The 12,813-nt window shown below is 46.7% G+C and overlaps 2 protein-coding genes across 4 annotated transcripts in view; one reads left to right on the top strand and one right to left on the bottom strand.

The window, feature by feature from the left end:
• Nucleotides 1-5,087, top strand: part of appl2 (adaptor protein, phosphotyrosine interaction, PH domain and leucine zipper containing 2) — a 38,510-nt gene extending 33,423 nt beyond the window's left edge. For all 3 annotated transcript variants that reach the window (XM_056281818.1, XM_056281817.1, XM_056281819.1), the window contains one exon: nucleotides 1,030-5,087. In XM_056281818.1, coding sequence (XP_056137793.1) covers nucleotides 1,030-1,161 — 132 coding nt within the window. In that variant the 3' untranslated portion in view covers nucleotides 1,162-5,087. The remainder of the gene's footprint in view (nucleotides 1-1,029) is intronic.
• Nucleotides 5,088-5,748: 661 nt separating this feature from the next.
• Nucleotides 5,749-12,813, bottom strand: part of tubgcp6 (tubulin, gamma complex associated protein 6) — a 32,426-nt gene continuing 25,361 nt past the window's right edge. Inside the window, exons 19-25 of the mRNA XM_056281925.1 lie at nucleotides 12,469-12,637; nucleotides 10,726-10,867; nucleotides 9,784-9,978; nucleotides 8,533-8,665; nucleotides 7,864-8,077; nucleotides 6,920-7,113; nucleotides 5,749-6,180 (exon numbers count right to left, since the gene is read on the bottom strand). Of these exons, the coding sequence (XP_056137900.1) occupies nucleotides 6,089-6,180; nucleotides 6,920-7,113; nucleotides 7,864-8,077; nucleotides 8,533-8,665; nucleotides 9,784-9,978; nucleotides 10,726-10,867; nucleotides 12,469-12,637 (1,139 nt within the window). The 3' untranslated portion in view covers nucleotides 5,749-6,088. The remainder of the gene's footprint in view (nucleotides 6,181-6,919; nucleotides 7,114-7,863; nucleotides 8,078-8,532; nucleotides 8,666-9,783; nucleotides 9,979-10,725; nucleotides 10,868-12,468; nucleotides 12,638-12,813) is intronic.

The following is a 12,813-nucleotide window of genomic DNA, read 5'->3' as shown; positions in this document are numbered from 1 at the left end:
GGTTAGCGCGGTCACAAGAAGGTCCTGGGTTCGAGCCCCGGGATAGTCCAACCTTGGGGGTCGTCCCGGGTCGTCCTCTGTGTGGAGTTTGCATGTTCTCGCCGTGTCTGTGTGGGTTTCCTCCAGGTGCTCTGGTTTCCTCCCATAGTCGAAAGACATATAGGTCAGGTGAATCGGCCGTACTAAATTGTCCCTAGGTGTGAATGTGTGTGTGTCGGCCGTGTGATGGCCTGGTGGCCTGTCCAGGGTGTCTCCCCACCTGCCGCCCACTGACTGCTGGGATAGGCTCCAGCATCCCCGCGCCCCTGGGTAAGGATAAGCGATTTGGATATTGGATGGATGGATGGATGAAGTGAAGTCACAGTTAGCCCGGGTTTACACAACACACAAAACGGCTGCCAAGTGTAGTCCAACACCCATTTTAGTAGTTTAGACAGTTTAAATTAGCTACAATTCTGTAAAGTTAAGTTTCAGAGTCTAGTCTATTTTCTTTTGGCTTTCACAAAATTACATTGGAGAAATGCATTTATATACAAGATATGTTACTTATACGTGCATCATATCTTAGACCCATACAGACCGAGCTTTAAACTGTACCATCTAGCAGCCTGTGTCTATTTTTAGTTGTTGACTGTTTTTTACCTATATGAACATCCACATAAATTAACAGTTATCACAGAGATAAAGCTTCAGTCTCCTATTAAATATTCCATTATCCAAGCCGCTTATCCCAATCGGGGTCATGGGATGCTGGAGCCTATCCCACCAGTCACTGGGCGGCAGGCGAGGAAACACCCTGGACAGGCTGCCAGTCCATCACAGGGCCCTCCTATAAAATATCACTTTCCAAATGAAAAGGTTCTGCCACTGAATTATCTAAATGAGAATAGATGTTTAGTCATTTCGGGGTGTAACACAGAGACATGCCGAGGTACTCTGGCCCTGACCCGTTCTGCATGCGGCGTAAACCTGGTGTCTGATAGGTTCAGGGGTTTGTCCCATTGCTGACTGTATTTTGTTGAACAACAGGACCCAGAGGCCTTGGCCCAGCTGATGAAGTCCATGCCACTGACCAATGATGGCAAGTTCCTGTTGCTGGAGCCTGATGCCGGGGACACGGCCAACAGCGCCAGGCAAGAGGACCTGGAGTCTGAGGCCTAATCCCACGAACACCACCAGGACCAGCGCTTGGGTCTGATTTCCATCCAGGAGAGAAGTCTTTCCCTTGTTTAAAGATCTCCACGCGACCCCCTAGCCCAGACCCTTACACTGCAAGGTTCACTTCCCATCGGCCCAATACCGCTAGCACTGCAGGTCTTATTTGTCGTGACGCGATACGACAGCTTTGGCAGGACACTACACAAGCCAAAACATTTCTATTGGGCACTCCACTGGATCTGCTTTCGCTGGGTCAGATCTAGCATACGGGCCTGTGGGAGTGGTTCCGGGTCTCTTCCATGCCACTCGAGAAGGTACTTACTACAAAAGGGACACTAGATATGTAGGTATTATTAATGTTTTGTTTCCTCTTCTTGGTGGAGCTAACTTCCCTAGCCATCTTTGGACTTTCTACCGCAAGGTGGCAAGTTCCTTGTTTCAACTCAAGTTTACATTCAGCGTAGGTTGTTAGTTTGTGTGACATCTTTTCGGAGAGTTGACTCTTGATTTAGCGTCACAGTCAAGTTTCATACAAGGCTCTCCAAGCATTATTGACATTTCCTGAGTACTCATTTTTAGGACACTAGTATTGCACTTCCAAGGTTTTTAGCTATTAAATCGCAAATTTCTATGACTGTAGAATCCAGACTGACTTAATCCAGCTTAAGAACCGAAGAGTTCAAATGACTGTAAGCGATAGATAACATGCAGAAGACTTCAGATGGCTACTCAGTAAACCTCGTGGGTGTATTTAGCATGCATGATTAGCATGATTTTCGGTCCGTTTCGTGTGGGCGTATGAATGCAAATTGGGATTTTGCCACACGTTGAGGCAATTTAGAAGCTGCATCTCGTACTATCGCTAACAGACTATGCTGAGCTGAGATTTCCAGAAATCTTCCTCAAATCAGTCTTGAAGCTCAGCTTTTATTCACCAGTAACTTTCTGAGCACTCGGAAAAATCCTGTTGCAACGTTAAAGCGAGTATGTTTCACTCCGTTTAGTATAAGCCTGTGTAAATATGACCTACTCCAGTGTCTGTGTAATGTTTAATCAGCGACGACGGCGCTAAGATCTTAGCTTTTTTTCCCCCCCACTTCCTTATATTGGTATGTGTGGTGTGGTGCATGATGAACGGTGTGGTGCATGATGAATGGCGTTTTCCCTCTTTCTCATTCCCTTGGTGGTGGATCGGAATCACCGCGCTGGGCGCTCATCCAGAACGAAAACAGACGGGCGAAGAAAATCCCCTGAACAATTCTAATAATGCATGTAAACAGCCTACAATAAGGGTTTATGTACTTGATGAAAACCCAACACGCTCGCCCTCAAGAATGCTAATCCAAACAGGAGTGTAAAACCAAGCGGGAAAACCGTTGATCTGTCAAATTTGCCCCCATTCTGCTGATTTCCATTCCACATCCGCCGCGGTGTTTATCTCCGTGGACCATCTAGGGGCCCGAGACACGCCTGGTGTGAATGTGACCTCTGTACTTCGTAGTACCGAGGTCAAAGCCACCGACTTGACGTTGATCGTGAGGTTATTGCTAGCGCGTTTTACCAGTGCATTTGTTTACCCGCTTGCTTCGTCTACTACTTCATCTGTACTTAATGGTTATGGACAGGAAAATCTTGAACTAGTTACAAAAAAAAAAGTTTGTGTGTATTTGTTATTTCATAGAGTTCTAACACCACTGTTTTGAAATTGTCGCGCGTGCTCTTGTTGGTATTTTAACGATAACAGATTGTGATTGAAGGACGTGAACTACAGAGGTATAAGCCTGTTTTTACATGCCTGGTTTTAATGGGTTTGGCTGTCATATCTGCAGGCCTCCAGGTCGTCTAAACAGGACACATAGGACCAGTGATTTATATTCTTTTAAATTCATTGAAAAGTTGTTTTTTTTTCTTAAGGGCTTCTGTGGCTGGCTGTGTAAGTACATGGGAGTGTTTGATGCTGCATGTGTGCTCGGCGTAGCGCGGCCTTTCGGTTAGGGTATGTCTGCACCGAGGCTGTAAACAACAGATCATCTTCAGTCTCTTTAACACACATGACATCAAGCCCTCAGGAAAGCATATTATTTTACATGGCACGATGACCTACATAAGCTGATATGTGAGCGAGCCACCTCTCTGTTGATGGGGGGGGGGGCGCTCTACTAGTGCTGCACGATTCATCTAATCGCAATTGCGATGTCAGCCTGTGCAATTATATCAACGCAAAAGGCTGTGATTTAATTGAATAATAAAATGTGCGTGTGTTGAACGTCTGTTTGTGTGCAGTCTGCATATCTGTGCCCATAATTAAGAGATGACTGGTCAGTCTCTGTTTAGGCAGTGAAGCGTGTGCATGAATATCACAAACAGATTTCCCGATTCTGTTTGTGATATTCGCGGACAGGATCTCAAGGCGCAGCCAAGGTGAGGAGTGAGTCCGTTTTGGGAACCTCAGAATTGCATCTCTGCTCTTCGCAGATGATGTGGTTTTGTTGGCTTCATCGGAACGCGACCTCCAGCGCGCACTGGGGCGGTTTGCAGCTACGTGTGAAATGGCGGGGATGAGAGTCAGCACCTCCAAGTCTGAGGACATGGTACTCCGACTGGAAAATGGTGGGTTGCTCCTTCCGGGTTGGGGATGAGTTGTTGCCCCAAGTGAAGGAGTTCAAGTATCTCGGGGTCTTGTTCACGAGTAAGGGTAGGATGGAGCAGGAGATGGATTGGTGCAGCATCAGCAGTAATGCCGACGTTGTACCGGACCTTTGTGGTGAAGAGGGAGCTGAGCCGGAAGACAAAGCTCTCAATTTATCAGTCAGTCTTCATTCCAACCCTCACCTATGGTCATGAGCTTTGGGTAGTGACCAAAAGGGTGAGATCATGGATACAAGCGGCTGAAATGAGTTTCCTCCGTAGGGTGTCTGGGCTCAGCTTTAGAGATAGGGTGAGGAGCTCGGACATCCGGAGGGAGCTCAGAGTAGAGCCGCTGCTCCTTCACGTCAAAAGGAGCCAGTTGAGGTGGTTTGGGCATCTGATTAGGATGCCTCCTGGGCACCTTCCTTTGGAGGCTTACTGGGCACGTCCAACTGGGAGGAGACCCCGGGGTAGACCCAGAACTCGCTGGAGGGACTACATGTCCAGTCTGGCCTGGGAGCGTCTTGGGATCCCCCAGGAGGAGCAGGAGGGCGTTGCTGGGGAGAGGGACGTCTGGAGTGCCCCTACTTAGCTTGTTGCCACCGCGACCCGACCCCGGAGAAGCGGCTGATGATGAGATGAGCGTGTGCGTCTACGGTCTCACGACTATCCAGTGTGCTGTGTGCAGACCAAAAAGAAGGAAAAAATGGATACTGATGAAAACGAGCAGGTTAACGCTGATGAACTGGTGGCAAAAAAAAAAAAAAAAAATCTCGACCTGTTTTAAGGCGATATTTCGGTTTCAAGTTCAGCGACATTGAGCAGGAAGAGGTACTGTGTAAAACATGCAAAATGAAAGTCGCTACATGTTGCGGCAACACGACAAATATGTATTATTTTTATATGTATAAATCTGTTTATTATATCACAATATCGTCCACAATAATCGCACTATGACTTTTCAGCACATCGTGCAGCACTAGTATACCATCTACTAGTAGAACCAAAGCTTTTGGAAGGCCATGCTGGAGCCATTGGTTTACCTTAGGTTTTGCATCTTTCTCTTTGAGGTCCTCCTCCTTTCCAAGTATACTGCACAGTTGAACCATATGGGTATAGTGGCTTAGGAAATAAAAGCAAGTAATCTGTCAAGGACTGCATTCTCTTTTCCTTTGCTGTCTTTTGCGGTGTCGTTTCAGTTAACTTGTGTCCACCACCCACATGGCTTTGCACTCGCTGTTTAACCTAGTTTTCTAAAACACAATGTTAACACGCAATCTTTAATAAATATACGGGACCTTTTCTTACCTGCTCGAGTGTGACTTTTTTCTTTTTACATAAAATAATTGTTCAAATATATATTCCATATTTAATAAAAACTGAGTGTTTCTTTATATACACAATTAACATTTACGTGACACATAATAGATACAATCACACTACTCCCCCCCCCTTTTTCTCCCAATTGTATCCGGCCAATTACCCCACTCTTCCACCCCCTCTGCCGGTCCGGGGAGTGCTGCAGACTACCACATGCCTCCTCCGATACATGGGAGGATCATGCTATTCCCCCCAGTCCCTCCCCCCAAATAGGCACCCCGACTGACCGGAGGAGGCATTAATGCAGCGACCAGGACACATACCCACATCTGGCTTCACACCCGCAGACACGGCCAATTGCATACGTAGGGACGCCCGACCAAGCCGGAGGTAACACGGGGATTCGAACCGGCGATCCCTGTGTTGGTAGGCAACGGAATAGACCGCCACGCCACCCGGACGCCAGCGGTAAAACCATATCTAACAGGTGCTACACCTAAGCGTTTAAAGTGATTAAACTTGGCATCAGCTGAAAGCGAGTTTGACAGCGTGAGGCGTTTTAGAGGCTGTGTCTTCCTGCACCGCCAGGCAGACAGAGGCAGATTTACATATTTAAAAAGCCGTGCGTGGCTCCAGATTATCGGAGAGGATTTTTCTGACGAAATCCGTGCCACAAACACACAGTCGTTCCACAAGGCATACTTTATTCACTGAAATGACAGCCAGCAAGCCTGTCTCCTGAAAGCAGCCCAGTTACCAACACATTGCTTCCTATACAGAGAGGGGATCTGGATTATCGTTTAGAGGGCAGGAGGCAGCGCACACAGAAGGTCCCGTCCCCACTGTGGGGCTTGTGCTACCTGCTAAGAAGGTATGCACTCATGGGTCTGCGAGGTTTCCACAAAAGCCACAAGACGGTGTACCTACAGGATGTCGTCCGATACGGACCACTGGCTGATGTAGGACAACACTGATGCACAGCTCATGAGTCTTTGTAGTAGTTGTTGAAGTTGATACGAAGGAGGAAGTCCTCCAGGTGCGGCTGGTAGCCTCGGTTCACCAGTTTGGTCACCACTAAAGAAGGGGAATAAAAAGGTATTGCAGTGAACGAAAACGTGAAGTTGAACATAGAGGAGACACTGAATCGTGGCTCAACCTGTTAAACAGTAATAACAATAATACTCTTTTTTTTTTAAGGTGCAGTATGAATAAAGTTGCAGAACACTTTACACAGAATAAGAAGGCTCAGACAGAATAGATGGGGCAAACACAAGCCTCTGACAGCAGATACACGTTAAGCTAACGGGCCCCCGTCCATAAGCTCTGCTGAGCTTCCTTGGGGTGTCCCTTTTCACACCATTTTGTGTATTATATATTATAAATTGTATTTTCATTTTTGTGTGAAATAAAGATGTAAGTTGAATAGCACCAACAAAACAATTGTATAGTATAATGCCAATATCCACAACAAAATAAAACTTAAAAAAGGCAGGTAGACTAAAACAAAATGAAAACACAGCTATAATGTAAAATGCTAAACGTGGAATTTTTTTACAAGAAGAGATTTTGATAAAAGGAAACCTTTTAAAATCCTGCTGTAGTTACTTCATCAAACCTTAATTCATCTAGCCACAGGGATGACATCACTCAAGGTCATGTAGATGATCATAGCAAAGATGTGCGAGTGTGTCTACTATGGTGGCCAAGCTTGTTTAAATCTCACGCTGACTAGTCTGATTTTAAAAAATGAAGCATGGAGGTGACATTCAGAAAGCCGAGGATCTCAGTCCCCACTGTATATCTGTGTTCTCACCTTTGAAGAGGAAGTGCGAGTAGTACTTGAAGGTGTTGTAGGACTGCTGCATGGCGATGAAGCTGGGGTGCACCGCCTCCCCCTGCTGGCTGTCCCAGGGTTGTGCGATGAGCTGTGCACGAAACTTGAGGATTAGACTGAAGATGCTGTGGATGATGTTCATGACCGGGGCGGCTTTCTCTGTAAGCAGGCCCCTAGAGAAGAGCAAGGAGAGAGGGTCGAGGATGAAGGTTAGGGAAGTAACTTTTTTTCCCCTGGAATTTTCCCCCCGATTGTATTTGGCCAATTACCCCCACTCTTCTGAGCCATCCCGGTCGCTGCTCCACCCCCTCTGCTGATCCGAGGAGGGCTGCAGACTACCACATGCCTCCTCCCATACATGTGGAGTCGCCAGCCACTTCTTTTCAACTGACAGGAGTTTCACCAGGGGGGACGTAGCGCGTGGGAGGATCACACTATTCCCCCAAGTCCCCCCCCCCCGAACAGGTGCCCCAACGGACCACAGGAGGTGCTAGTGCAGTGACCAGGACACATACCCACATCCGGCTTCCAACCTGCACACGATCAATTGTGTCTGTAGGAACACTCGGCCAAGCCAGAGGTAACACAGGGATTCGAACAGGCAACACCCGTATTGATGGGCAATGGAATAGCCCGCTATGCTACCTGGACGCACTCACAGTAACTTTTAAAGCATGCGTTTAGATAAGATGAAATTGACGTGGGTAAAGTGTGACACTGCCAGCTCTTTATATAAGGTGATTAAACCAGGAGGTGCTCAAAATTGACCTTCAGACTCCTGTGACTTTAATCAACTTTAATAAGAGGCAGGGACACTTGATTTAGATTTAATGAGGTGTGTGTGGGTGTGCGTACAGAAGGGCTCGTCTTCTTTAAGATCTCTTGATGAAGATGGCGTGCATGTATGCACTTCCACAGCTCACCTGAAGATGGCTCTGTTGAGGTAGTCTGCGTGCATGCGGTGGATGGCGTCCAGATCGCTGGCGGTGGCCAGCTTGGCTGTGAACTCGCTCCAGGACACCTGCAGGATCTGGTTAGCGATGTAGCCCTGGATCACCTTGACAAAATGCTGCATCTCATGTCTGTACAACTGCAGCTGCCGGAACTGGACCGAGCGACCGGCGCCTTTCACCAGGGCTGACAGGGGAAAGTCACCGAGTCATTTGTGTCAAGGATGGTCCCACTTCAACAGCTGTTCCAGCAAAAACTCAAAAGTCAATTTGCCTTTCAAGTAGTTCTATTTTCTGAGAGATTTCTGGTAGTGATATCCCCCCATACAAAGAGATGAAAACAAACTAAAGATTATTTGTATTTGAGCCAGGACATGGAGAATGACACATGGCTGGCTAGTGTTCAAAGAAAATCCCCTTCAAAATACTTGTAGTCCTTATACCGCAGTCCTTCATCAACCAAAAGTGCAAAGTAAATTAATCTGTCAATAACTTCCCTGTTGATTGAAGTACATGCTATACATCATCTGGCAGTGAGGTGTCCTTTGTAGCAATAAACCATGAAGGACTCTTAACATTAGTCCCGCCACAATTCTGATGTCCACTAAATACGTCATGGAGAGAAGAGCTTCTCTCGCTCACCTGTCCTCTTAAGGTGGAACCACACATCTCTCAGGCTCCACACCATGTGCTTGAGCTGCAGAAGGAAGGAGAACAGACGGTTGTACTTGTTCATGCAGCTGTCTGTGATGATGATGTTCAGCGGCCAGTCAACCTGAGAGACGACAGTCACGGAGACCGAAAAACAGACAGAGAAGAGCCAGAAAGAGAGAGAGACAGAGCGAGATAGAGAGACAAAGAACGAGAGAGCGAGAGAGAAAACAGGAGACAAAGATATGACGGAATTTAATAAGAAAAAAATCCCTTTATATTGAACTGCGTAAAAATCAATTAAGAACGCAAACAGAAGTGAAAGACAAAAAACAAATCACAGATAAGTCCGACTACCATTACCCATCAACGTTTATTTATGCCAATAAACAAACACAATAATAACCACTATCATCCTGTACAACACACAGTACTTCCCCACACGTTTCCCCTCCATCTTACAACGATCTGACACACACCTAGAGAGAGAGTGATGAAGAGGGAAAATGGATGAAGGTGTGAGAACGAGGGGTTGTAAAAAAAAGCTTGAGAAAAAGAGTGAGAGGCTGACAGGAATAGTGAGTGTGAAAGAGGAGGAGAGGAATGGAGGGACTCTAAGAGGACAACGCTGACAGAGGAGAGGGGGGATGAGGAAAGATGTGTTGGTTAAAAAGACAGAGATAAAGGAGGAGGCGAGGAGAGGAAGAAGAGGACGGGATTTAATAAGCAGGAGAAAGAGATTTAAGTCACGGGAAGGAAGGGAAGGCTGCGGGAAGTGAGGAACAAAAAGGTGAGATCAAGAGCGGAAGGCAGGGAGAGGTGGCGAAGGTCATGGAAGTGACATGAGAGGGAGGATGAACAGGATGAGGGAGGTTGTGTGTGTGTGTGTGTGTGTGTGTCTGTGGGTAACATGCATGCCATTAGTCACCGCGCATGTCATCCCAAAGACGCGACTCCCATCAGTCTGAGAGCTGCAGCCATTTAAACGAGTGACAGGATCATTTTCCTCAACCTGCAGCACTTCATGAAGACGTGACAGCTTGTAACAGTTCAGCCGTCAGTCACCGCCTGGACGCGCACACACACACACACACACACCAATCAATCACACCTCATTTACAACCCAACCCCCCAGCCCGAACATACACAACCCTCTTTCACACTCTCCGTCCAACACACACACACACACACACACACACACACACACACACACACACACACACCCCCCCCGGTCGGCCTTACCTTGTAGCGGAGCTCCAGGCAGTTGAGGGAGTCGGGGGCGTGAGGGTGGAAGGTGTCCGGCAGGAAGCGCAGGGCGAAGGTGAAGTTGGCGGCCAGCGTGCTGTCCCCGTGCAGGCTGTACTGCAGAGCCTTACTGAGGATGGAGTTCAGCACCAGGGGGGTCAGCAGCTCGCCGGGGGTCTGCCCGCTACCCAGCTGGTGGCGATGGTGGGTTAAAATAAACACAGAAACATAGGACATGGGGGCAAATATAGATGACACATACATGTGTGCACACGTCGCAACACAACTTTCGACGAAATACACAACCAGAGTAAACCCAATAAAGAAAGAAAGCCACTTTATGTTGTTGTTTTCTTACAACAAATGTGTTGTCTGCATGCAACCCATCCTATTGTATAGGAGCAGTGGGCAGCTGCAGCGCCCGGGGACCAACTCCAGTTCTTCATTCCACTGCCTTGCTCAGGGGCAAAGACAGGAGTATGAACCCTGACATGCATGTCTTTTTGATGGCGGGAGGAAACCGGAGCACCTGGAGGAGACCCACGCAGATACGGGAGAACATGCAAACTCCACACAGAGAGGAACTGGGACGGCCTGGGGTTCGAACCCAGGACCTTCTTGCTGTCAGGCAACAGTGCTGACCACTGGGCCACCGTGCTGCAGAAGGCGGTATAAAAGGCCACTGCCATCAAGTCAAGTTATATACTGTGGTTGGTGAGTTTACAGACGGACCCCAGAACAGAACAACACAACAAACAAAAAGATTGGTACGTGCTCCAAAACAGTAAATTCACGCGTTGCCGTTATGAAATGTCATGCACACGGTGCACTACGACGACGGATGTTTCAAAAGGCCCCTTCTCATCTCCTGCCAAGTGCAATTAATAACAGCTCGGGGATCGATATCGGGCGCTTAGCCTCCGCGGGGAAGCGCTTCACCTTTTCAAAGAGCAGGTCGCTGAGGGACTGAGCGAACTCGCCGTCCTCCATCAGCAGGAAATGGCGCAGCGCCTCGAAGTGTCTCTCTACGCCGAGCTCCACGAAGAAGTAGTCCACCACAGCCTTATTCACCAGGGACACGCTGGGGGGGGGGGGGGGGGGCAGACGAGGAAAGAAAGAAAAGCAGGGAACAGAGAGGAAAAAAGACAAATGAGAGGACACAGATGACAACGGTGCTGAGTTGCATTTTCCACAGAGGTTGTCACATTGATGGACATCAGCTATCTGGAAACGAGAAGCTCGGCGACTCTTCTGGCATTCTTTCTTTACTTTTTGAAATATTTGCTTCATCATATTTCTATTTCAACCCCCCTGAGGCAATTCTGACTTGTCGAAAGTTATGATTTAAGGGGAATTTGTGCTTAATGGTAGGGCCAGCAGCAAGGAGGAAATGGAAGAAAAAAAAAATTACAAAAAAACATCACAAGTTGAAACCAGAACTCGGTGCTGGTTCAGGAAGGACACAACGACTTTACCGCTCCCGCTGTAAGCTGAGAAGAAATGAGGGGGCCGGTTCTCAAACCAAAAAAGACATTATATGGACATATTTGGACCGGGTAGGTCTCCGAGGTGTCCACCAGCAGGGTATCTGATGGGTTTCTGGTGGCACTTCCAACAAAACCGGGTCTTCAAAAAGGAGCTGAAGGTGATGAGACTTGAAAATGACACCACACAATGGTGCATCAGACAGAAATGTGTGTGGTTCTGAGATCACGCAGAAATGAGAGAGCAGTGAAAACCTCACCTGTGTGTCCCATAAATCACCCCCCCCCCCGGGACCTGGGGCAAAACCTTTAGGATTCTGCAGTGCATCTTTAAAATTTAACGATTGTAGAAATTGATAATCACAATTTTCTGTGGTCATGAAAATAAAAAAACATGTTCAGCTAGGTTTTAGCTGTCTCGTTTAATTAAAATAATTTTTTTTAAAAAGCTTGCAAATGTTAATAAGACAATTTAACCATTTGCAAACAGAATAGTATATTCAAGCTCAGCGTTTTCGCTTTTTATTTTCCAAAGCCATCCAGCATGCCAAATTTAGCCATAAGAGGACACTGTTACATAACCTCACACGAACAGGAACAACTTTTGCATCCGTGGAAACATAAAATCTGGGTGAAAATCAGCTTAAACCGATCTGCTCCTTTAAAAAAAAAAAAACTGGGTATTTTTTGGTGAAAATCGGTAAAACCCAAAAACGCTGAGCCTTGAGTATATTTTAAAACTTCAGAAGCATACAGTCAAAAACAAAGCAGTATAATAGGATATAATAGACTGCATCTTCGTATAAACAAGTGCAAATAAATGATCTCTTAGCACAAAGATTTTACATGTCATATTCAAGCAGAAAGTTGACACAGGGCATAAAAATGTTTCAAAGCAGCGGTTGCATTGCACCAATTAAACTTCCATCTTACTTCTTCGTTCTTGATTTTTTTTTTTTGCACATTTTGGAAACAAAATACATCTTATTTCTTACCACCGAGTTAAATATTTTATGCTCAAATAATCTTAACATTGTTTTTTTTATATGTTAGATGTCCTGTTTTTATTGCTGCTTTGTATTCATGTTTTTGTCTTTATGTGGCTCATCCCACCAATATTCTCTCGAACAACGACATCCTGTCTCCGTGCTCATCTTTCACGACGCTCGCTCTCTCTCTCTCATCCAGCACTACTCACTGTGTGATGAGCGGGGTGGTGACGGAGTGCTTCATCAGAACCGGCAGGGAGACCATCTCGCTGAGCTGCACGGTGGTGGTGTCCGTGGCCCTGCAGAGGGTCGGGTCCATGGGAAAGCCCCAAGGGCCCCGCGTCACCTGCTTCAGCAGCTGGCTCTGTGGAGACGACGCTGAGACACGAGAAACAAACCACACAGAGGAAGTTACAGACATGCTTCTGAAAGAAAAGACAAATTAAAATTGGCAAAAAAAATATCTTCGCTCATCTGCGGAAAAAGAGCAGTAGATATATGTATTTTTACTTTGATAAACTTTAATGATCCCCGTAGGGAAATTATACCCTGCA

This window comes from Lampris incognitus, chromosome 6 (genome assembly GCF_029633865.1).
Source record: "Lampris incognitus isolate fLamInc1 chromosome 6, fLamInc1.hap2, whole genome shotgun sequence".
Classification (NCBI taxonomy): Eukaryota; Metazoa; Chordata; class Actinopteri; order Lampriformes; family Lampridae; genus Lampris; species Lampris incognitus.
The sequence above is the reverse complement of the archived record's forward strand: the minus strand, read 5'-3'. Positions and strand labels throughout refer to the sequence as shown.